The sequence below is a fragment of the Saccopteryx leptura genome, chromosome 1 (genome assembly GCF_036850995.1).
Source record: "Saccopteryx leptura isolate mSacLep1 chromosome 1, mSacLep1_pri_phased_curated, whole genome shotgun sequence".
In the NCBI taxonomy this organism is placed as follows: domain Eukaryota; kingdom Metazoa; phylum Chordata; class Mammalia; order Chiroptera; family Emballonuridae; genus Saccopteryx; species Saccopteryx leptura.
In genome coordinates, this window is record NC_089503.1 from 368351050 (window position 1) to 368375484 (window position 24435).

At 50.7% G+C, this 24435-nt stretch overlaps 1 protein-coding gene across 1 annotated transcript in view; it reads left to right on the forward strand.

Annotated features, from left to right (window-relative positions):
* TRAM2 (translocation associated membrane protein 2) overlaps positions 1-24435 on the forward strand; it is an 80643-nt gene that overhangs the window by 30290 nt on the left and 25918 nt on the right. The window contains exon 2 of the mRNA XM_066359208.1: positions 13324-13387. Coding sequence (XP_066215305.1) covers positions 13324-13387 — 64 coding nt within the window. The remainder of the gene's footprint in view (positions 1-13323; positions 13388-24435) is intronic.

A 24435-nucleotide genomic window follows, 5' to 3' on the forward strand; every position in this document is an offset into this window, starting at 1 on the left:
TCCTCCCTGGAGTGAGGAGGACAGGCTCTGAGCACAGGCTCCTCCCCACCCTCCTCCTCTCCGACTGGTCCTGTTCAGTCTCCCCCTGCCTTCTCCCTCTATCCCTGGACTGCTGATGATCCCACCATCCACACCACTCCCTGAGTAACCATCACAACACATTTTACTTAGATTATATGCTTGTGCATCTGTTTCCTGAACAAGACCAGAGCACCACACTTGACCGCTCCCTCACCTGAATTGATTGTGCCACTGAGTCTTCTGAAAGTCGCCTGGCACCACCCTGTGTCTGTTGGCGTTGCCTTCATCCAGCCTGGTTATCCCTTCTTGCAGCAACCTCCTTCCTAGCAGGTCTGCATGCTGCCTGTTGGCCTCTCCTTCCCCAGCCTGTCTTCTCCACCCTGAGCAGGATGAGCTCTCGCAGTGAAAACCTCACTGTGTTATTCCCTGCCCCAGATCGTGAAGGGCTCCCTGCCCTAAAGGGTCCTTCATAGACCCGGTTCCTACCAGCCTTGTGGCCGCATCACCTTTCACATACACGTATTAATCCCCCCCACCACCTTTTAGAGAAAGAGAAGGGAAGGGAGAGAGAGAGAGAGAGAGGGAGGAAAGCGATGAGAAGCATCAAGTCGTATTTGCTTTACTTTAGTTGTTTATTGAATACTTCTCATATATGCCTTGATGGGGGTAGGGGCAGTCAGGTCAGGGTAGTGCCCTTGGGCTCGAGCCAGCGACCTTGGGATCATGTTGATGATCCTACACTCAAGCCAGCAACCCCGCACACAAGCTGGGGACCTCAGGGTTTCAAACCTGGTATCTCAGCATTCTAGGTCAATGCTCTATCCACTGCACCACCACCAGTCAGGCCACAAACCACTCCTTTTCGCTGGGTGTCATATTTCTCCTGTCTCTGACTTAGCGCATGCAGTCCCCTTCTTGCCTTTTTCTGTCTTGTTTGTCCCTTCAGGCTATAGGTCAGGCAGGACCTCCTTGGTGATGTTCTCTATGAGGGTGGAGAGGACTCAGTCCTCTCTCGGTCAGTGGGACCCCTGTGGTCCTCTGAACTTCCTGTGTGTGCCCTCCAGCAATGACATTTTCGTTGGATTGTAAATGAGCGATTGTTTACTGATTTATCTGACTGGGCTCTGAATGTCCGTGGTGCCTTTCCTGCCTGAGAGGGTGTTTGCAGTGGAAAGGCAGAGGGTATTCCTGTGTCTGAGAGCTGGGAGGCAGAGCGTGGAAAGGCATGGTTGAATGCCTGTGGAGTCCAGGGATGCCAGGCAGGGGTCCTGATTCTCCCCTAGGCACAGGGAGTCAGGGCAGACTGCGGAACAGGGTCTTGAGGTGTTTTCGAAAGATGGTTCCGTAGTCTTTCCTAAGCAGTCAGTGAAGGCGGCAGAGACAGCACTTGAGGAGGGTGCTTTAGTCTCCCCTCTGCAGGCCATGGCCTTGGTGTCTGCCTCAAGGCGCAAGTGCAGTGAGGGGACAGAGCAGCGGCTGGAGAGGGAAAGAAAGGAGCAGGCCCACGCTTCCCCTGCCCTTACAAGACCCCTCTTGTGGGTCCGTGTGGGTCCTCCCCTTCTGCATAAAGAGTGTGCTTCATGGCCAAAGCCTAAGGTCATTGGTGCCCCAGGAAGTTCCTGTCCTTCTTGTTCAGAGGGATCCCTGAAATAGAGTGGCCCGTTAGGTCTGGAGGGTGGGGGGGACAGCTGGCCGCCAGGCCCTTGCTCCTAGGCCTGGCTTCATCAGCAAGGGGTTGTTGCGTGGTGAACACGGGGAAGGATGTCTGGACACAGCTGTCAGCCGTGGAGGACCAGCTGTGGGTTCAGACTGAGTTCCAGCCTTGCCCTCTGGCTCTCTCTGTGGGCTGCCTTTCTCCTGTGGGAGGTCACACCTAGCCTCCTTGGGGTGCTGAGAGGCTGAGAGGAAGCACCACACAGTTTTACAGCATTTATTTATTTTTATTTATTTATTTTAAGTGAGAGGAGGGGAGATAGTGAGGCAGACTCCTGCATGCTTCCCAACCAGGATCCACCCGGCAGCCTCATCTGGAGCCAATGCTTGAATACCGAGCTATTTTTAGAGCCCGAGACTATTTCGCTGTGATGGAGCTATCCTCTGCTCCCAGGGCCATGCTCGAACCAGTTGAACCTCTGGCCGTGGGAGGAAAAGAGGGAGAGAAGGTGGAGGGAGAAGCAGATGGTTGCGTCTCCTCTGGGCCCTGGCTGGGAATCGAAAGCTGGGCCAGCGCTCTGTCCTCTGAGCCACTGGCCAGGGCCTACTTGGTATTTAAAATACCACTTTCAGTCAGTAAAATGAAATTTTGTAGTAATGTGTATTGCTATATCTGTTTGTAAGAGAGACAGAGATCTTGTGATGCAGCATTGAACAAATCTCGACATTTGATCAGACTTTGTTTATTCAGTTTAGGGATATGGAGGGGCTGGTTTGTGGCCAAGTGTGGGTAGTGTTTACCTCAGGCCGTGCCTTTGGGGTTAGAATTGTATTTTCTGTTTATCTGGAGCATATTTTTCTGGCAGCTCTTGCCTCTTATGTTGTTATTTTTCTTCTCCACTTTGAAGACAATTTGGAATATCCCCTTGTGAATATTATTTGCTGACGAACAGGGATATTTGAGTGTTGGGTGTTTTTCATTAACCTTTTCGGCTTTGATTTAATTCAGTTGAATCAAATCTTCATCATTAAGTTTTACTTCTCAGGTGCCCCCATGCAGGTGGTCCTTGGCGGGTCTTTGTGAACTCATGCATCCTGGGCCGGATGCCAGTCCGGAACGGGCTTCTGACGCCTGGCCCTGGGCGCAGAGTGCACCGCTGCATGGGTGCGTGGCTGGGCAGGGTGCTGGGCGGGGTGCTGGGAAGTAAATAAAGGCAAGTCAGAACCAAGACACACGGAGCAGAGCTCCGGGCCCGACCCCACCTTCCTGCTGTGTGTGGAAGAGGGAAGGCTCTTGGTGGTGTTAGGATGGTACCATGGTAGCCAGTTCGTGGGACCCATCACTCAATCTGTTTCATTAACTCCGTCATGGAGCAGGGAGGGGTGTGTGGAAAGGGGACAGACTGCACACCGAACATTCCTACCGAATGTTGTGTTTTCAAAACTTGCTTATTTGCCTTCCAGCCCTTGTTTGTTCAGTTTAAATATGAGCAGAGGTGGACACCCTGGGTTAGGGCCCCTGTCTACGTGACCCGGCACAAACACCCAGAGGATCTGAAGGCTCCCTGTGCAAACAGACCTGGTTTACAGCCCTCGTAGGCAGCGGTGCTTTGCTCCATCTCTGTGAACTCAAAGTTCATTTCTCCAGCAAGCTCTAATCCATGTGCCTAGGTCTTCAGTCAAAATGTGGGGATCGATATGCTGCTGTTGTGAGTAGGAAACTTCCCAGATGGTGGAGAATAATTAAAAGTGGTCGCAGTGGATCACTGTCTGCCTCCTCTTTCCTTCCCGACGCGTCAACAAGCACACGAAGGCAGATGCACCCGCTTGGTCCAGCTACCCTGGGTCTTCAGAGCCCCCGAATAATCCTCTCATTTCCCCAAATATCAGGACACGCCATAAGTTCTTTGGGCCCTGGCACCCACTCTTGCTGATGGCCAGTGATTAGTGACTGGCTGCCACAGACACATCTGTGGTGATTAGAATTCCCCCCTCTCTTTGTGTCTTCTGCCTTATGGAGCTAAAGCTTCTTTAAAAACAGCGAAGAGAACTGCCTCGCATTGGTGAAATCAGGTCTAAATGGTTACCTACCTAAATCTGAACTCCAAAAATCACTTGCAAACCAAAATTCTGCACTCTGAAAGCCCCCTCTTTTTTTCTGTCTTTGCTTTTTAATTTGTTTTTAAGATACGATACTGCATCTGAACAGGTGGCTTTGGGCCAAAAGTAAAAATAATTTGTCCTGACCAATGTGTGTGTGTGTGTTACAAATATCCACAAAGCAACCAGTAATCTGAACTCTGCCATGTGGTGCAGGAGAAATACATTTTAAAAACACTGATAGTCTTAAAAATTATTTTGTGTGAACAATTCTTTATTTTAATTTCTTTTTTTTTTCTTTTTCTTGGCTTCGGTGAGGAATGGTTTGTGAGTATGCTGTGCTTCTCAAATAAGGGGCGAGCTCCTGGGTGGGGGGGGGTGGAGAAAAGTTAAGTGTGTAATCAAGTAAGGTGTTGGGTATATTGATCCAGGGCTGGTTTTCTGAGGGGAAGATGAGGATATGTATTTAATGAGAATATGTGTGTTTTATCGAAGGTCGTAAGGCATGTAGTAGGTCAAGTTCAGTCTATGCAAATATAGAGTGTGTAACTATCCAGTCTCCTTAAAAGCATCACTACTTTGTAGATGTGTAATTAGTGGGGAAGGGCTGTCCCCAGGCCAGCACCTGCTTTTCAGTGCCTTGTTCACATCCCAAATCGGGGATGAATGCATGGCAAGTTCATCGTCATATACCTTTAAAGCCCAAGTTCAGAGATGTTTAAAACTGTATGATCGGATACTTCTTTATCCCAATATAAAGTGTAGATTTTGAGACTGATGAATTATAGTAAAGCGAGTTAATATTGTGTTGTTGTTATCCTGACTACGGGTTTTTCTCGTAAATATACATTGTCACTTTTGACTCTCATCTATAGCTGTAATCATGGCATTAATAGCGAGTCTATTCAGCACTGTGAACGTAGGCTTGTAGGGAATCTGTTGCGTGTCTGTTTATCTTAGCTTAATTTCGATATCAAGGCAGTTTTCCAAGTGAGGAGACCAGAACCTCTGGCGTTGCTGAAGCCACACAGAGGGTCCTGTCAGAACCCAGTCCCCGCGTCGGTACGTGGCCCTCCCGGCCGCTTCTGGTCATCCCGAGCGGAGAATTTCCGAAAGCGGGAGTGAAAAGCATCTTTGTTTGAGTTGCGACTGCCTTTTGTTGGGTGACGGAGGGGCTGTATACCGTGTGCGCAGAGTCCCCGCCGTAGACTCGCTCGTGCAGGTGACCAGCCGGACGCACGGGCTGCTCCTGAGGCGAGAACATCAGGGAGCCAACACTCCAGGAAAGACGGGCTGAAAGGCTCTTTTATTTAAAAAAAAAAACCCTCTTCCCCACCAATTGGGCGTAACTTTCAAATGTTTTCCTGTCTGACCGAAATTTTCCTATCCACCACCTCAGCAGAGATGCAGAATCACTTTGGCGAAAGCCGGGGGCTGAGGCTGTTCGGCTTCCTGAGAACCGGCTGCGCCGGGAGGGGAGGTTCCCCTTGACTTTGCCTGTGCTTCTGAGGGAGGGAGGGGACACGGTGTCCCCGCGGGCAGCCCGGGGGCCGGTCTGGCCACATGCTGCTCTCCGTGTCAGCCCTGCGGTCCTGCTCCTGGGACAGAAGTGCCCGGAGCGGAGCTGTCCCGGAGACAGCACGGTCTCGTGCGTGTCCTGCTCTCCGTGGCAGCCCTGCGGCCCTGCTCCTGGGACAGAAGTGCCCGGAGCGGAGCTGTCCCCGAGACAGCACGGTCTCGTGCGTGTCCTGCTCTCCGTGTCAGCCCTGCGGCCCTGCTCCTGGGACAGAAGTGCCCGGAGCGGAGCTGTCCCCGAGACAGCACGGTCTCGTGCGTGTCCTGCTCTCCGTGGCAGCCCTGTGGCCCTGCTCCTGGGACAGAAGTGCCCGGAGCGGAGCTGTCCCGGAGACAGCACGGTCTCGTGCGTGTCCTGCTCTCCGTGGCAGCCCTGCGGCCCTGCTCCTGGGACAGAAGTGCCCGGAGCGGAGCTGTCCCCGAGACAGCACGGTCTCCTGCATGTCCTGCTCCTGGGACAGAAGTGCCCGGAGCGGAGCTGTCCCGGAGACAGCACGATCTCCTGCGTGTCCTGCTCTCCGTGTCAGCCCTGTGGCCCTGCTCCTGGGACAGAAGTGCCCGGAGCGGAGCTGTCCCGGAGACAGCACGGTCTCGTGCGTGTCCTGCTCTCCGTGGCAGCCCTGCGGCCCTGCTCCTGGGACAGAAGTGCCCGGAGCGGAGCTGTCCCGGAGACAGCACGGTCTCGTGCGTGTCCTGCTCTCCGTGGCAGCCCTGCGGCCCTGCTTCTGGGACAGAAGTGCCCGGAGCGGAGCTGTCCCGGAGACAGCACGGTCTCCTGCGTGTCCTGCTCTCCGTGGCAGCCCTGCGGCCCTGCTCCTGGGACAGAAGTGCCCGGAGCGGAGCTGTCCCGGAGACAGCACGGTCTCCTGCGTGTCCTGCTCTCCGTGTCAGCCCTGCGGTCCTGCTCCTGGGACAGAAGTGCCCGGAGCGGAGCTGTCCCGGAGACAGCACGCTCTCGTGCGTGTCCTGCTCTCCGTGGCAGCCCTGCAGCCCGGCCCTTTGCCAAGTGCCAGCGCGTGGCCGGCTCAGCCAAGAAAGAAACAGAATAAACCGAACCCGAGGACTGAAGGCTGCCTCAAAGGAAAGGGACGGGACTGCTTCCACCGCAGTTCTTCTCTTCTCTCTGTGGTGCCCAGGTATCAGCTTGCCGTGGGAAGAGAGCGGACTGGGCCACCTGGAACCCGAGGCGTGCCCTGTGCCCGTGACTGGCACGCCGGCGGTTAGCTGGAGAGGCCAACTTCCTCAGTCTGGCAGATGGAGATGGTACCCAGCCCTTGTCTTCACAGGACGGAGAAGCAGGAGGATAGTTGAAACTTTTAGGAAGACCTCTGGGTGAGGCTGTGTTTTAGGGGTTGATGAATAAGTGGAATCACAAAAGGAGAACCTTTTGCAGCTGAAGCTGAAGCGGACCTTTAAGGACATCTGTCCTGACCACCTCAGTTGGCCTGGTCCTTCCAATAATGTATCTGCAAATAGGGATATTATTAGTATCTGCCTTGTAGAGTCATTGTGAGAACTACATGAGATCATTTATAAAGCACCCAGAGCCATGCCTGGCACTGAGCACTTGATAACATTCACTTTGTAGTTGCTGTTAATGTTGTTGTTGTTAAGGGGTGAGTAAATAGACCCAGAGAGGTAAAATACCTTGCCTGAGGTCACCCAGCTGCCCTGCAGCTGAACTTAGACTGGGAGTCCAAGTTCACCGGGCTTTGCAGGAAGCAACTGTTTGACCGGCATTGGTCTCCCTGTAACCAAGAGCTTGGATTCATGTGTCCCTAATAGAACACTGCATGTGGAATGGTTTGGCTTTTCTTACGGCTACACATGCTGCTCAGTGTCACTGCCTTTGTGCTTGATGCTCTGTTTTAGTTAAAAGTTCAGTGAAGGTGTGTGTGTGTGTGTGTGTGTGAGAGAGAGAGAGAGAGAGAGAGAGAGACCCCTTCTACATAATTTAGTGTTCTCCCTTTGCATTAGAGTATTAGCACATTGTCACTTTTGTCACTTTTAACCTTTCACCCACTGAGCCTGGCATTTAAAATGCTATTAAACTCAATAATGTTTCCTATAAACAGCCGTACAGGAGTGGGAAATAATTGGAATGACATTTTTAATAGGCTCCTGTTTCCCAGCCCTCTGTGCTTGCTGAGAGGAGCTTGTTTGGTGCTTTGTCCCTGGTCAGAGGTTGGGAGAGGGTTATAGAGTGAATTTTGGGGATGCAGGGGGCCTTTTAAAACATACAGAGTGCTCAGTGGTAGAGCGTCGGCTTGGCGTGCGGGAGTCCCAGGTTCGATTCCCGGCTAGGGCACACAGGAGAAGCGCCCATTTGCTTCTCCACCCCTCCGCCTCCTTCCTCCCTGTCTCTCTCTTCTCCTCCTGCAGCCAAGGCTCCACTGGAGCAAAGTTGGCCCGGGCACTGAGGATGGCTCTGTGGCCTCTGCCTCAGGCGCTAGAATGGCCCTGGTTGCAACAGAGCAACGCCCCAGATGGGCAGAGCATCGCCCCCTGGTGGGCATGCCGGGTGGATCCGGTCGGGCGCATGCGGGAGTCTGTCTGACTGCCTCCCTGTTTCCAGCTTCGAAAAATACAAAAGTAAGTAAGTAAATAAATAAATAAAACATACAGAGTGGTTTTTGCTTTTTCTGAAAGTCTTGTTTTTTTAATTAATGGACGTAGTGAATCTGGGAGCTGATTACTCCTTCCTCCTTCAGATAGCTCTGAGAAAGCGTGGTGCCAAATTTCTGGCCACCTTTAGCCAATGAGTAGGACTTTCTGGAACGCATTTTTGTGAATCGGTCTCATTCCTTGCTCCTTCTCTTTGCCTTCAGTATATATATATTTTTTGGTCTTCTCCTGCCTCTCTTTTATGTTGCCCTTCCATTTTATGTGACATATTGTGTGCACCCTATATTTGTTTTTGGAACTGACTTTAAAAATCAAGTTGAGTGTTGTCTTTTCTGCTTGTAAGGTTGTGAGGTCTCGGGAGCCAGTTTACCTCTCTGTGCCCCAGGCTTAGCTGCTGCTTCTATAGAACAGGGAAACTGACAGCATCTGGCTCTGGACACGGTCAGGCGGGAGCGGCCATGGCTGCCTACAAAGGGAGATGCGTGGATTGGAATGGTTTCTGCTGCTAGTACCAGGAGGGAGGGGTGGAAAAGTACTGGAATCCCGTGCTTTTGTCTAAACCAGAGTCCTGGATCCGAGTCTTTCAGAATCATGTGGGGAAAACATTTGTTAACCATTCGTTTGTGGCTACTAAATACTGTAGCTGCTTGCAGTGTTACTCATCAAGTGCGTATTGTTGAGATACCTGCTACATGCTGGGCGCTGGCAGGGAGCCAGAGTGAGCGGGCACACACAGGCGTGTGCATGTGGACAGGTGACGGGCTGAGTCGGGGGACTGAGCACAATCTTGGCTCTCCTCCGTAATCGCTACATTCATTCAACAAGTGTTTATGGAGGGCTGGCCAGGTTCTAGGCCCTGTTTCAGGCTGTGAGTTGAGGAGCACGAAGGCAGGGAAGATTGCCACTGCCTAGAACTTGTAGTCTAGTGAAGGGAGAGTTTAGAAACCAGACAAGATGAGCCCTATAAGGCCGGGTTCTTACAGTGGGTGTGTTTCGTGTGTGTAAATTACCGTGCAGAAGGTGTGAAGAGGGAAAGACTTGTGGCCCTCACGGGGCCGGCCCTCAGGTTTGCCCCAACCTGTCGGTCCGCACTCTGCGGACCCTGCGTCTCCCAGTGTTCCTGCTCGCTCACATTGTTCTGTAACCCCAGGTCCACACTCCCCAGGATTCGGGGGTCATTCGTGAAAAGTTAGTCACCTGATGAGCATGTTCCCACTGAGGGCCAACGAGGTGACGCTGGCCTTCTTGTCTCAGCACTGCTGGAAGCAGATGTCCTTTTGTGATCTATTTAGTGCCACTTTTTTTTTTTTTTTTTTTTTTTTTTGCATTTTTGTGCTTTTTGTTGGTGATTTTGCTGTTTAAAATGGCCCTCACACGTGGTACTCGTGTTGACTCCTGTCTCTAAGCCCAGGGCCATGATGCGCCTTACAGAGAACACACATGCATTAGATTAAGTGCCCTGCGGGCATCAGTTGCTGCGCGGTTGACCGTGATGAGTTCGGTGCTCACGCTTCAACAATATGTATTAAGTACATCCTCTTTAAAACAAGCGCGCGCACACGCAGTAAGGCCGTGCATGGATTCGCCGGTGGAAGTGCTGTGAGCACAGGCATGCAGAGCCCTCACTCTCTGTTTCCCTAGCAGCAACGGTCCGTAGTCACGAACTCAGCGCCCATAGCGATGTCGCAGGGCAGAACTACTGTGAATACCAGGAACTGACTGTCTGTACAGGGCTTGGGCAAGAATGTATATGCAGCCCAAATAACAAATGTCTGTCTGTCTTTAAAAAAAGATGTGGGATTATTCTTTCAGTAGAGTAGCGAGCCCTATACATTTATATACACTTTCCCAGAGAGCTTGTTGTATTTGGCTGAGCTTGTCAATATTTACCCTTAAGGGAAACTCTGTGGGAAGTTTTAATGAAAAGCACTCATACGTATGAGGAATATGTTCTTATATAACCACTTATTTCAACGTTGGAGTTAGTAAACAAAAAGTGGGCGTGCATATTTTCCATGTAACTGTACTTTGAATACCATCACTTGCGTTGAATCCATTTGTACCTGGGTCTATGATATGCAACAACCATTTGATTTACAGAGCTAAAAAAAAAAATGATTTAAATATTAAATAAGTTGTAGCTCTGAAAACTTTCTTTTTTTTTTTTTGTTTTTAATCCTTTGGGTCAAGTTGTGTAGTCACAGTTCAAGTTGTGATGTCAAGATAAAACGAGATAAATCCTGAATGGATAAATGCACCGGAATAGCTCTGAGAATTGGCCCCAAACACGTGAAGGAGACATGACTATGGGCCAGGAAAAGGAAGGAAAACAAGGAACGTATAGTGAATATTTGTTTGTTTTGTTTTACATAGTTCTAAATTGTTTCACTTTTTAAAATGATGTGTATTTCTTTCGAAGCTGAAATAAAATTTACTTAAAACAAATTCAGTAAGTTCCGTGAAGGACACAGGAAAGGTTTTGAGACAGACTGGACAGAGGCCTGCTGTGCGCGGTGAGGAGGGCCAGGCCGTGCCCATGTGGCTCTCAGACTTGGCTGCACATCAGTGTGTCCTGGGGAGCTTGCCGACATGCTGGTGTCCCAAAGGGTCAGGCCTTACTGGCTGGGGGTGTCCTGGGCATAGAGATCTCAAAAGCTCCCCCACAGATTCAAATGTACAATCAGGGTTGAACACCAGCTGTCTGTACATGTAATTATAATGTGTCTTAGAAATGGAGTCTGGTCAGCCTAAGGACGCTGGGGGGCGGGTGTCACATGGTTGATGGGGGCGCGGCCATGGGTCTACAGCAGAACAGTCTGGGTCGGTACACGACGCTGAACAGCAGTTTTTCCTTCCTGCCCAAGATTCTGAGCCCAGGAGAGGCTGATTGGCTGGCCTCCTGTCCTGGGGAGACGGTCTGACCCCTTCATTCCTCCAGGAGGAAGGTGGTCACTAGGGTGACCCCCACATACACCCTGTTATCACACAGCCGGGGAGAGGTGTTTCCTCAGGAAACCCAGGTGCCATTAGGAAGCGGGGACAGATGCTGGTCAGCATAACCGTACCAGGTCCACTCCACTCCACTCCACTCCATGAACTTGGGTGTCTTTCCAGAATGAGACCGAGTGAGAGATTTGCACCTCGAGCATAGTATACATATAATGTTAGGTGAATATTTTCTTCTCGCCTGCCTGCTTGCCTTTCTCCTCTCTCCTTCCTTTCCCTCCTTCTGTCCAGCTGCCTCTGGTCTCCCCTCACAGGAGTTTCACCCTGAAAAGACAAGGTTCACCTTCAAAGGGGGCGTAGCAGAGGCTGTGGACCGGTGGTCGGGTCCAGGCTGACCAGTGTGAGCAGAGCGCAGGGCCCGGGGTGGGGGTGGGGGCGGCGGCGAGGTTCCGGTGCTCCAGCAGCTAGACAGCTCTCAAGGAGAAGGCTGTGGGTGACAGGTGACCAGGGACAGCTTGAGTGACAGCCCTGGGGAACAAATACAGCTGAATGCAGCAGGCCAGCACAGACTCAGCTGCTGGGGTTTCATCCTATCCCGTGAGCAGTTACTGAGCACTCGCTGTGGCATGTGGCTGGGCTGTGAGGACAGATGGAACAGCACAGCCCCTGCCTCGCGGAGTGCCACCTGCGGAGAGCTGGACGATGGCTCAGGGGTGCGGGCAGGGCCCTTCCTGAGGAAGGAATCACGCCGTGCTGGCGGCTGGGGAGGGCTTTGAGGGGCCCCAGCTGAGCTGGGTTAGGATGGGTTAGGAAGGGTGGGTGAGATTCTGATCCGCAGGTTTTTGGGGGAGTGGGATACAAAGTGAGGGGGACTAAACCCCCAAAGAAAGGGGTGAGCGGCATGTGTTTGCTGAAATAGAGTGCACACGCCTGTTCGAAAGAGGCAGAGGCGATTGGACTGGAAGGGAGGTCAGGAGCGCCCTGGAAAGGGTGTTGGGACAGCAGTGCTCAGAGTGGGGGTGGAGGTGGGAGACACCTGTGTATTCAGATAGGGCTCTGGTTTCCAGCGCGTCTTCTCATACCTGGGCTCATCGTCTTTTCCCGGCGAGCTTGACGGAACATGTCTGAGATAATAGCACACAGGGGAAGGCTCCGGCCTCAGTGCGTACAAAGAGCAAATGACATCCCCTGTGGACAAACGGGTCTGGCTGGTGGGGAAAGTTTTGCTCAATGGATAGAGCAGGCTGAGGTCAGTAACCTGTCCCTGGGCAAGTCAGGAGTCCCATGACGCAGGCAGAGGGGCTGTGATGCATCATTCCTGGTGTCCGCGCTGCGACTGCCAAGCCCAGCGTGTTTCCCCCACACCCGGTGCCTCCTTTAGACATGTTTGTTTAGAGGAGAAGCAGTAACTCTTGACTGATGAGGTGTCGCCAGGGGCTCCTGGGAATGGCCTGGGTCTCGCCTCCTCCTCTGGCCTGCCACATGCCCCAGAGCAGTATGGGTGGTGTTTCCCAGCCCCGGCTGCACATTAGAAACATCTGGGGAGCTTTAGACAAGGTCTCCCAGACCAGCTGGGGTACGACAGCTATCCTTGATCTTGTAGACAGGGAAAGTGAGGCTCGAGGTGTAAGACGACCTGCTCATGGTGACACGGCCGGCCAGCGATGGCAGAGGCAGCGTTGGGACCCAGGCGGGTTCTTGAGCCCAAGCTTCGCATCCCCGCATTTTGGAAGCTCCCCCTGCAGGCTCAGCTGCCAGAGTCCTGATTTGCCAGCTGGCAACCACAGCTTTTTAACAGCACATCGAAGACTTGAAAGGCAGCTTTTGAGATAAACAAACCAGCCATGTGAGGTGCTGTGCCTTACCCCATGCCCTGCAGTCGGGCAGATGTGAAATCAGCAGCTGGAATTCTGTTTCTGAAGTTCAGGGTTAGACTTTTGGGGGCTGCTGTCCCCTGTGTAGTTAACCAGCATGCGTGGGGAAGCCTCGGCTTGGTCCCGGGCTGCCGGAGACGGGGACCTCACCTTCTGTTAGTTTCTGTCTTCCACAGTGCTGAGTGTCTAAACTGACTTGAATGAAGGAATGAATGGCAGACAAATTCGTACCTTTAGCTTGTGAGTTCTCAGCTGGCCAAGCATAACTTATTTCATTTCATCTGCAGTGAGTACAAGTCTAGATGCTATGTAGGGCCCAGGATTATCTCATTTGTTTTTAGTGTAGGTATTGGGAGCGATGTCATTAAATGGGAGAGAAAAGAAGTCAGTCTAACTGCATTAGGTAAACCCTTCACTGGAGAGGCCTGTGGTCTGAGATGTAGAAGGGGTGGGGGGCTGGTGGAGGCTCCCCCTGATTATTTTGATGTGGCCAAGAGACTCATGGGAACTTCTTGTCTTTATTTTACAGGTCACTGCCAAGACTGCCTTCCTATTTATTTTACCTCAGTATAACGTGAGCGTGCCTGCAGCAGGTAAGCAAAGCACTGGACCCTGTCTTTCCCTGGCCCTGTGAACTCGGAAGGACTTGCAGAACTTCCGTTTCCTGTGTGGACGTGTGACCTTGATACATTTTTACCCACAGCATCCAACATGCTGCCAGTGCTAAGGTACAGCTGCAGGCCACAGTCCCCCCCCGGCCACAGCGCTGCAGATTTGGGGTTCTCAGGTCCCACCACCGTGAGCCAGGCACACTCCTCTTTGTCACTGCAAAGTGCTTGGCACCCCCTTGATGAATGAAGAAAGAATTTTTGTTAGTTGAAGCTAATTTTCTCCTCTGTGGTAGGGAGGCGAGTTGTCTGGACTTTAAGGTGAGATTCCTTTCATTGCCTGGCTGCGCTGATGACTGTACGAAGGACTTTGGGGGCAAATCCCTTGACCCATGGCCTAGGGAGGATGTAGCTTTGGGTCTTTTCTGGACTTCCCTGCCCCCTGCAGCCCCTGTAGCCAGACTCTGGGAGAAGTCATGCTTCTGAGGCCACCACATCAGTTCTTATGAGAATCAACTAAGGGATGCTGGCAAGAGAGGGCATAACTCCCCGCTCATGAAAGAAGAGACAGGAAATGTCGTGGCCAGCACCGGGAGACAGGAAACCAGGCAAATGCCTGCCCACCTCAAGGCACACTCCAGGCCTGGTGGGCACAGTGGATTGTCTTGCTCAGTGCCACATGGCCCAAAGTCACAGTCAGGCTTCTCTGCTTCTAGCTCTTGAAAGTCCTAGTAATGAAGACACCTCTAGACTTAGCTCAGCTTATGACTTACTGATTTACAATGTTCAAGTTTTTAAAAATTGTGATACAATACAGAGAACATAAAATTTACTGTCTTAATCATTTTTAAGAATACAGTTCAGTGGCATTATTGCTCTGCATTCACATTGCTCTGCAACCATCACTACCGTCCATCTTTAGAACTCTTCATCTTGCAAAACTGAAACTCGGCACCTATCAAATAATAACTCACAATTCTTCTCTGACCCCGGACCCTGGCTACTACCATTCTACTTCCTGTTTCTGTGAATTTGTGAGAAAGAGAGAGAGACAGTCAGATACAGGGACAGACAGACAGGGAGAGAGATGAGAAGCATCAACTCGTACTTGCAGCACCTTAGTTGTTCATTGATTGCTTTCTCATATGTGCCTTGATTGGGGGTTCCAGCCAAGCAAGCCAGTGACCTTGGGCTTCAAGCCAGCGACCTCTGCGCTCAAGCTGGTGACCATAAGATTATGTTTATGATCCCACACTCAAGCCAGCGACCCTGCATTCAAGCCGGATGAGCCCATGCTCAGCTGGCCACCTTGGGGTTTTGAACCTGGGACCTCAGCATTCCAGGTCGAAGCTCTGCCCACTGTGCCACCACTGGCTGGTCAGGCAGTATGTAGATTTTAAAGGTTTTATATATGTTTTACCAACATACCTTCTGCCATCTAATTCTTAGGACCCATAAATCTTAAGTTGGTTTTTTTTATAAATATAAAATACATAAGCTTTTAAAAATTTTTTTATTAATTTTTAATGTATTGTGTTTACATGGATTCAAGTGTTTCACTGAATATAACTCCCTCACCCTCCACCCCTGTGTCCCTTTTTATACCCCCTTTTCTCCTTCCCCCTAACTCCCTCCCCCTCTTCTCTCTAGGATTTGCTGTCCTACTATCTATATCTCTTGTGTTATATATATATAGTTTCACTAATCCCTTTACCTTCTCTAATCTCATCCTCTCATCCCCCTTCTCTCATGGCAGTTTATAGAGATATTCAGCTCTCAAAGTCTGTACTTGTATTTTGATTACATTTCTCCCTGAAGTCAATTTATATAGGATGCCAGATCATGACCCAACGCAGCCTTATGAACTGACCGTGAAGAGTGTCCTGGGACCACAGCCGCTGATGTGCACACGACCAGGCACACCTTTCATATAGGAAAGGGCTATTTGTAAAGCCAGATCATGATCAGAGGGTTGTTGCTTTCGGAAGTTTGAAGACCTTCTCAGAGAAATGAGCAGACAGGTGATCCCCTGAGAGCATCCCTTTCACAGCCAGGATAGGCAGCGGAGACTTCACGCTCCAGGGTTGAGCGCAGAGCCTCTGAGCATAGGAGCCTCTCACTGTGTTTTGGGGGGTATGCCAGTGTTGATTGGCTCATGCCTTTATTTGTTTGTTTTAAATCATTAATTAATTGATCAAGCCAGACGAGTATTTGTGTGCCTCCTGTGTACCAGGCCCGAGGCCCTGGGTGTAACTTATACAACACATCTGATACTTGTCTCATGGAGCTTACCATTTGATTAAAGAAAGATCGATAATAAACAAGCAAACAATAAATAACTATAGTTGCAATTAGGGTGGCCGAGGAACGAAGGGGATGTGGTAAGGAAAAATAAAAGGGTGGTAGTAGAAGATGTTTCTGAGAAGCTGACATTTGAGCGGCATATGTGTAGGAAGTTGTGTTGGGGGTGTGGGGGAGGGTCTGTATGGAAGAAAGTGTATTCCAGGCAGAGAGATCAGCATGTGCAAAGGCCTCCAGAGAAACAAACACCTGGGCATGCTGAGTGTTGGGGGTGTGGGGAAGGGTCTGTATGGAAGAAAGTGTATTCCAGGCGGAGGGATCAGCATGTGCAAAGGCCTCCAGAGACACAAACACCTGGGCATGCTGAGTAAACGAAGGCCCATGTCACTGGAGCCAGCTAGCTTTGGCATTTTTCTAGGGTAGGGCTGTTGAATTCTGCCCCTGAAATACTCCTGGCCAGAACAAGGCCTGGGTAGAGGTGAGGGTACATTAAAATTCATACTAAATTAAAGAGGTTTCAGTTACTTTAGAAAGGGAGGATAAGCTATTGTTAAATAGCCAATCTTGTGTTTAAATCTTGCCATTTTGGGGCTATTTGAAATTAGACAAGCAAATAATCAAGAGAGACAATGAACTCAGACTAGCCTGCTTAATTTTGTTCTGAGCTCTTTAATCACCAATCCACTAACGTTTGGTTAGTCAGTACTGGAGGAAAGCAAACTTCTGGTGGGAAAAAGCCCAGTTCACAATAACTGGTCTGTTGAGGCTGCGCATTCTGAAACCCTCCCTCCAAATCTCTTGAAGGCTTGGCGGTGCTGGGGCGTGTATCCTTTTCGTATAACCGGGATGAAGTCTGATTTCTAAGGTTTCTTCTTCCTATAGCATGTAACTTGTTCAACTCGATGTTTAGAGTTTGACTTGCAGTAGAGCAGGGAGTGTTTTCACGCCGCGTGGCTTCCCGCTTCTAGATCCCTGTCTTTCTCAGCGGAGGTTTTCCGGCTCCCCGACCAGTAGCTCACGGTGATGGGGATGAGTTCTCTTGCTTGTTTTGTTCCCCCTTCTCTCCACGGTCTCCTTCCCAGCTCCCAGCATTTGTTTATGGGGCTGCGGTAACCCAAGTACCACAAACCAAAGTGGCTTAAACAACAGAAATGTATTGTCTCACAGTTCTGGAGGCGGAAGTCCAAGATCAGTCAGCAGGACCGTGCTCCTGGGAAGGCTTTCGGGACGGGTCTGTTCGGGCCTCCGTCCCGGCTGCTGGTCGTTGCTCGGCCGTGGCAGCAGGAGGCCAGGCTTCACGTGTGCGTGTCGGGCTCTGTGTCCCAGTCTCCCTCATCTAAGGCCCTCAGTCATTCTGGAGCAGGGGCCCCTTCTGCTCCTCTGTGACCTCATCTCGGCCAATGACGTCTTCAACACGCTGTTTCCAAGTCAGGTCACATTCTGGGGTGCTGGGGGTTAGGACTTCAACATATGAATTTGAAGAGGGGCACAACTCTTCAAACCAGCTCTAAATGTAGGGTTTCGTCACAGTGTAAGAACCGAAAGAGGAGACGGGCACAGCCTCTGCGCAGGGCGTGTGCCTCCCGGCGAGGGTCTGCCACGCCAGTGTCCTTGTGGTTCTTTAAGGTCAGCAGCAACGAAGCAGGAAATCTTCCTTGTGACCAATCCCTACTCTCCCACTCCCACCTGTAACCCTGCGAGGGTTGCCAGACTTAGGAGATAAACAGCCAAAACAAATTAAATTTGAATTTCAGATAAACAACAAATACTTTTTTTTTTTTTTTGGTCAGTTTTAAGAATATCTCTATGCACGGGACATAGTTATGCTAGAAAATGATTCTTTATGTGAAATTGAAGTGTAGCTGGCTGTCCTGTATTTTGTCTGCCTACCATACGCCCTGCCCAGCTCTGGCAAGGAACGAAATGTCAGGTTTCTGGTCTCACCATTAGACACTCTTGAGTCCTTCTTTCTGATTAAAATACCACAAGGCATCTGGTATTATGGCAAGCGATATAGACAGTTAAAGGTCAGCAAAGGCTGGAGGTTTGATTCTTTACACAGACTCAAGGCCTGCTGGCTTCCCTCCTGATTGAGAACAGGTGACTTCAGACAGGCTAAGTGTATGTACAAGGTGGTTTGGCATTGTGTCACTAGTTTGCTGAATCGTCTTGGGCAAACCACTTAACATCTGGATCTCCATCTCTCACCCGCAGAATTGAAGGTGACGGTCCCTGTCTCGGCCCCAGTGTTTCGCGAGGACAGGAAGCCCTGGGAGGCCTCCCAGGCGCTTGCCACTCCCATTGTTCACAGACCCACACTGTAGCCGTCCCCTGGGAACTTGTTAGAGAGGCAGCCTCTCAGGCCCCACCGCAGACCTGCTGTGTCAGAGCTGCCCTTTCAACCAGGAGTCAACTGACTCTCGGTCCAAGTCTGAGAAGCGGTGCTCTTAGCGTCCTGGGCAGAAAGCTGTTAGTAGGCTTCCCAGTGACTCCATCCTTCTAACCTCAAAGGTATGACAGGGCAGCCCACAATATCTGCTGACTCATTTGCATCTTTCGATTCTCTTTGAATCGTGGTTTTCTATTAAGTGTTTGGTCTGAGAGTGTGGGGGAGGTGGAGAGTACCCCTGGGTGGGAGCAGTTTCAGGCTGGGGCTGCCCGCTGCCTTGGAAGCCACAGATGCTAGGCGTTTGCAAGGCAGTGTGGGTAGGAATCGCGGTAGCTCTGGTACTCCTGAGCCCGCCTGGTGCCGCACACCTAGAACAAAGGGTGGAGGTCGGGGATCTCTTCCAGAGGAAGGTTTGTTTTGCAGTAGTGGAAGGTGACAAGGGCCCATCCTGGGCTCTGTTGGTCCCACTTGGTTTTATGGCCACCAGCTGCTGTGTGGCATTTTGCAGCTAGAGATGAAAAGCCCAGGAACTCCCACACGGTAGCTGGGCCATTGTTCTCACGGCCCCTTCTAGCATGAGACTCTCTGCCCTGTAAAAACAACCTCAGACAGATGGTTTGAAAGGCTCATTCAGCCGAAGGCCTTTGTCCAAGGCTCAGAGTGTGTTTTTTGTTCCCTGTGCTGGCTGGCAGGAATTAGTCTTGTCTTGTGCTTGTATCATGTACTCGAAAGATTGGCATCACATATCAGACTGAGCCCCTCTTTGTAAGATGAGCTTGTGAGGGACGAAAAAGGGCAGAGACAGGTGGGCAACAGTGGCCCTTACTTGATTACAGATGAAACTGCCCAACCCAGAGCCGGCCTGCCCAGCCGGAGGAGACTCGAGCTCACGGAGGCCGGCCCCGCCCCTCCTTGACTGCGACAGGAGCCGCGGTGTGGAGCGCTGCTGGACTGTCCCAGGGCGGCCCAGGACGGGCTGTGGAGGGGCTGGTTGCTCACACCGCATGCAGCCCCGGGGCCCAGGGAAGCTGTGAGGAGGTTAGGTTTGCCAAATAGGTTGGTGGGTAGAGGGGAACCCAACTAGTGAGGCAGAGATCTGGCTCTGCCTTGGTCCCTCGGGCCAAACAGCCGCTGAGATCCCCTTTGGCCCCGAAGTTCTGTCTGTGCAAATAAGAGAGACCAGCAACCTCAGTGTCCCTGTGCGATTGGAGGCCCTCGGAAAGAGAGCGGGAGGCTCTGATGCAGGACCTGCAGCCAGCTCTGGACTTGATTTTATTTTATTTTTCCAGTAAACTTCCTGTCTTAGTGCATTCAGTTTGCTGAAACAGAATGTCAGGCTGGGTGGCTGATCAACAACAAAATTGTTTCTTGCAGTGCAGGGGGCTGGAAGTCTGCCGAAGTGGTTAGGTGAGGGCCGTCTTTCAGACCACAGACTTCTTGTTATACCCTCATGTGGTGGCAGGGGCCGGGGAGCTCTGTGGGTCTCTCATAGGGCACTAATCTCATTCTTCAGGGCTCCACGCTCATGACCTAAGCACCTCCTGAAGGAACCCTCTAACACCATTACATTGGGTGCTAGGATTCCAACATGCGAATTTGGGTGGTTGGACTACAAAAATTCAGACCACAGAACTTATTATTTAAGTCTTAACAATGACGCAGAAAAGGGGACAAACCATCAGAGGTCAGTTCCAGCAATTTTCACCAAGGGAAACACATCTTTATTCATGTAACCAGTACCTCAGAGGTGACCCCTCAGAATGGGTCAAAATCAGAGCCTGTATTTGATTGTATATGATTCCCTGCTACAGCCCGGAGAATTTATCCCATTCAGTGTAGAACTTCTAGAGGTTTAAGGAAGGAGAACCACTGAGTTGCTGTGACTCACTATTAACCAGACTGAAGTGGTGGAAGGAACAGTGTGGCCAGGAACCGGGTGGTGACATCTGTGACTGCACCTCCGGCTGCCTTTTCTCCTTCTTCTGCTGAGTCAGCTTGCTCCTTCCCTTCCCCCACACGACCTCTGACCTGGAATCCACCCCATAGTTTTACTTCTTCACATTCCCATTTCTCCTGATCAAATCTTTTCTTCTATCTATAGAGGTAAGACAATTTTTCTTAGCTGTTTTTTCTGAAATAATTTTGTCCTTAATGTAGCAATAGGCCTCTTTAGATTATTTTTATCCAAGTTTAAAAAAAATAGCCAAAATTTTAGACTTCTTTGGCCTGTGATCTTCAGGAATTACTTTTCTCTGATGGTTTTCAGTGAATTACAACACGAGGTTCCCACCGTCCCCCGCGGTGGACGGTCCTCACCGCCGCACGCGGTCTGCCCAGGCCGTCGGAGCGGAACCACCTGCCGGGGGAGCGGGGTGTTTCTGGCCCCTCAGATTCGTGGCGTTTCTTTTTTTTTTTTTTTTTTTTATGTGCCTTGACCGCGGGCCTTCAGCAGATCAAGTAACCCCTTGTTTGAGCCAGTGACGTTGGGCTCAACCAGATGAGCCCTCGCTCAAGCTGGCGACCTCGGGGTCTCGAACCTGGGTCTTCCGCATCCCAGTCCGACGCTCTATCCACTGCGCCACCGCCTGGTCAGGCAAGGCGTTTCTTTCTTGAAGGCAACATGGAGGGTTACAACCTTATAAAAAGGAATGATACATCAAGAAAACAATTCAGAAGCTAGGCACTTTTGTTTCTAAGTTCTTTTTAACGCTGCTCTTATTTTTGCTACATCTTTTTACATGACGAAAATATCCTTTTATTGTCTTCCTACCTTACTGTAAAACTGGAGGAAATCTCTTCCAGTCATGCAGCATGGGGTTAAAATGGAAACTTTGAAGTCTCCTCGGCGGTATCTTGAATTCTCCGGGGAGCCTGGGAGGGGCTGTGGTTTCTGGGACGTGTCAGTGTGCTTGGGCTGCTGTGATGCAGTTCTGCAGACAGGGCGCCTTCAACAGCAGGCGTTTACTGCCTCACATTTATGGAGGCTGGAAGTCCAAAATCGAAGTGTTGGCAGGTTGGTTCCTTTGAGAGCTGTGAGGGAAGGGTCTGTTCCAGGCCAGGTGACCGCCTTCCCTCTGTCCTTTTTATAAAGACACCAGTCATATTGGATTATGGTCCTCCAATGACCTTATTTTAACTTGATGACCCTATCTACAAATAAGGTCATATCTGAGGTACTGTGGGTTAGGACTCCAGTGCATCTTTTTCCTCGTTGGGCTGGGGAGAACCACAGTTCACCCCTAATAATACGCATGCATGCGAGAACCTGATGCTGCTTAGAGTGCAGATGCTGCCGGCCAGAGCATCCGGTCACCCGGGTGGGGAGGACGTAGCCGGGCGGCCTGGGGAGATGGGGCGCGGTGCAGGCCAGGATGCGGCCGTGTGCCCCCTGCCTGTCCTCAGCCCCTGAGGCCTTCAGGGCTGAACGAGAGCCCTCTCTGCATGAGTTGAAGGGGTGTCAGGAAGCAGAGAGGCCTGGTGGGGAGATGATGGGCCTTGGCCCCTGGCGGCAGCAGCATGTTTGAGTCCTGGGCACAGTTGCTGCAGGCCTCCGGGCCTCAGCTGCCATGTCCGTAGAGGAGCTGCTACTCAGGGTTCCTCTGAGCAGTAAATGATGTCACGTAAGCTGATACTCAGGGTCCCTCTGAGCAGTAAATGACATCACGTACAAGACGTGTTCAGCACAGGGCCTGGCTCAGAGCAGGTGCTCAGCGAGCGGCTCCCAGTCGTTTGTGTTGTTATCCTACAGGAGCACTCCTGTGGGAATGTTTCTGTGTGTGTGCTGGCTGGTGACTGTTCTGTTCCCCTTAGTTCAGATTCTCTCTGTTGGAAACAGTCATTAATGGACGCATCTATTTGTGGGACACTTTATTTTACAGTACCAAAGTCAGTTACAGCCTTGAGAGAAAAGCAGATGGTATTATCCCCATTGTTCAGAAAGGGTAACTGAGGCAGGAGGCTCCGGCTCACAGGATAGGCGACTGGCAGCTCCGGGCATGAGCTTCAGGTTTTGTCATGTCTGGTCTGGGCCACACTGGGAGGAACAAACCAAAACAAAACAAACGAGAAGCAGGGAAGACACCACTTTTAACATGTTTCTTGTACAAGGCAGGAAGAATTTGAAGAGTTACGTATTAAAAAATTTTTTTTAAATACAAAACACACACACACGTGGTTCAAATAAAATTTGCACACACAAAAGAAAACTGGAGTGAAATTCTTGTTCCCACCTGCCTTTGCGACCACCACCCCCGCAGGCAGCCACCGTCCTTCCCTGAGCCCTTACAGAGTTTCTACCATCACCTCCCAGGGCAGCTCCATGCAGATAGAGACCCACGGGCTGCTTCTCTCCCCTCGCGCCACCCCCCGCGGGCAGCCACCGTCCTTCCCTGAGCCCTTACAGAGTTTCTGCCGGCACCTCCCAGGGCATCTCCATGCAGGTAGAGACCCACGGCTGCTTCTCTCCCCTCGCTCGCAGGGCAAGTAGACTGCGCCAGGCTCTGCTCTCTCTCCCGCCAGAGACTGTGCTGCATACTGTGTCCTGTGACTGTATAGAGAGCGTCCCCATTTTCTTCAGACATTTTATTGAAGTACCTGGAACACGTGCAGTAGAACACATGTCTTTCTTAAGAGTACAGCGTGTGACGTTTTACACATGTGCACACCCCTGAAAGTCGCTGTCACCCGATCGAGGCCCAGTCCTCCCAGCTCTCAGCTGCTTCTCGTCAGGGGCCCCCTCTCAGCAGCCGCCGCTCTGCGTGCTGTCTCCTGGTTAGTTTTACCTGTTCTTGGTCTTCCTTTCTCTCTGGTTTTTTAAAGCAGCTTCATTGTTTACAGCAGTGCTTTCTAAATTTTAGCGTGCCTCCGAATCACCTGGAGTCGTTAAACACAGATTCCAGGGCTGTATTTTGAGTTTCCGATTCGATAGGCTTGGGGGAGGTGTGCACGAATGGACGTCTCTGAGCTCCCCGAGGGTGCTGATGCTCCATGATGTGTTATAACTAGGGCCTGTGTAACTAGCCCCCCATAGAAGAAAACAACCGGGGTTGTTTCCGTTAGTTCATTGTTCAACGCAGGGCTGCAGTGCCTGACCTTGTACACATGTTATTTTGAACATGGCAGGTATTAGCTGTAAGGTGAATTCCTAGGAGTGGAATTTCCGCATCAAGGGGTCGATGCATTGGTAATCTTGATAGATACTGCCACGTAGCCCTTCCAGGGAGTGCACTCCCACCAACAGCGTGTGAGAGAGAGAGCTCACGGTCAAGCTCCAGGTTCTTGCCAGTCTGATAGGTGTAGACGGTGTCTCGTGGTAGTTTTAGTTTGCATTTCTCATCTGTGTAAGGTTGGGAATCTTTTTAAATTTCAAAGGGCCATCTGTGTTTTTTTTTCTTTCTGTGAATTATCTGTTCATATTCTTTGCCATTTGCCATCTTTTTATCCTCAAGTTCTAGGAGTTCTTTACATATTAGCAAGATTAGCCCTTTGTGTATATGATCCAATCAGGGGTCATCAAACTTTTTATAAAAACCGCCCACTTTTGCAGTGCTGGTCAACCTGGTCCCTACCGCCCACTAGTGGGCGGTCCAGCTTTCATGGTGGGCCAATCGCAGCGCTGTTTGGTTAATATATATATTAAAAGATTTGAAATAATATGTAGAGTTGGCTATAAGCACAGTACCAGTAAAAAGTAAACTTTACAAATGCTGATTTGCAGGGGTTCGATAGGAAATTGGGTAAGACAGAAGCATCTAAGTTATATATGGATGTGGTTTTTCAGACGGAGGCAGAAGCCTTGTGGGCAGGCGCTCAGGCTCTAAGAAGACAGGAGAGGCACCAGTGGTCACCGACCAGCTCAGGACACGGAGAAAGGGGAGGTCAGAGCCTGCACAGTAGTGTGGAGACAGGATCGGCACATGTACGGGCAGGCAGGAGAAGTGCTTAGAGGTGACACCAAAGGGAACAGAAAAATATCTAAGTCATAAGAAGCAAAACAGGAGGTCAGTAAGAACGTTTCTTCTGAAAAGGGGCCGCTTGTAACGGAGGTTGTCAAAACAACCTCCTTATTGGGTATTTTAGCTGTCTTTCAGAACTGATCAGAGATGAACAGAAGCAGGTGCCACTTTTGATGAGAGATGGGATAACGCCTCTACGGTGGGAAGCTCGTTATTGAAATGGAAGGTGCTGCTTTCATCCTAGACCAGTGGTTCTCAACCTTTCTAATGCCATGACCCCGCAATACAGTTCCTCATGTTGCGGTGACCCCAAACCAAAAAATAATTTTGGTGGCTACTTCATAACTGTAATTTTGCTACAGTTATGATTCGGAATGTAAATATCTGAT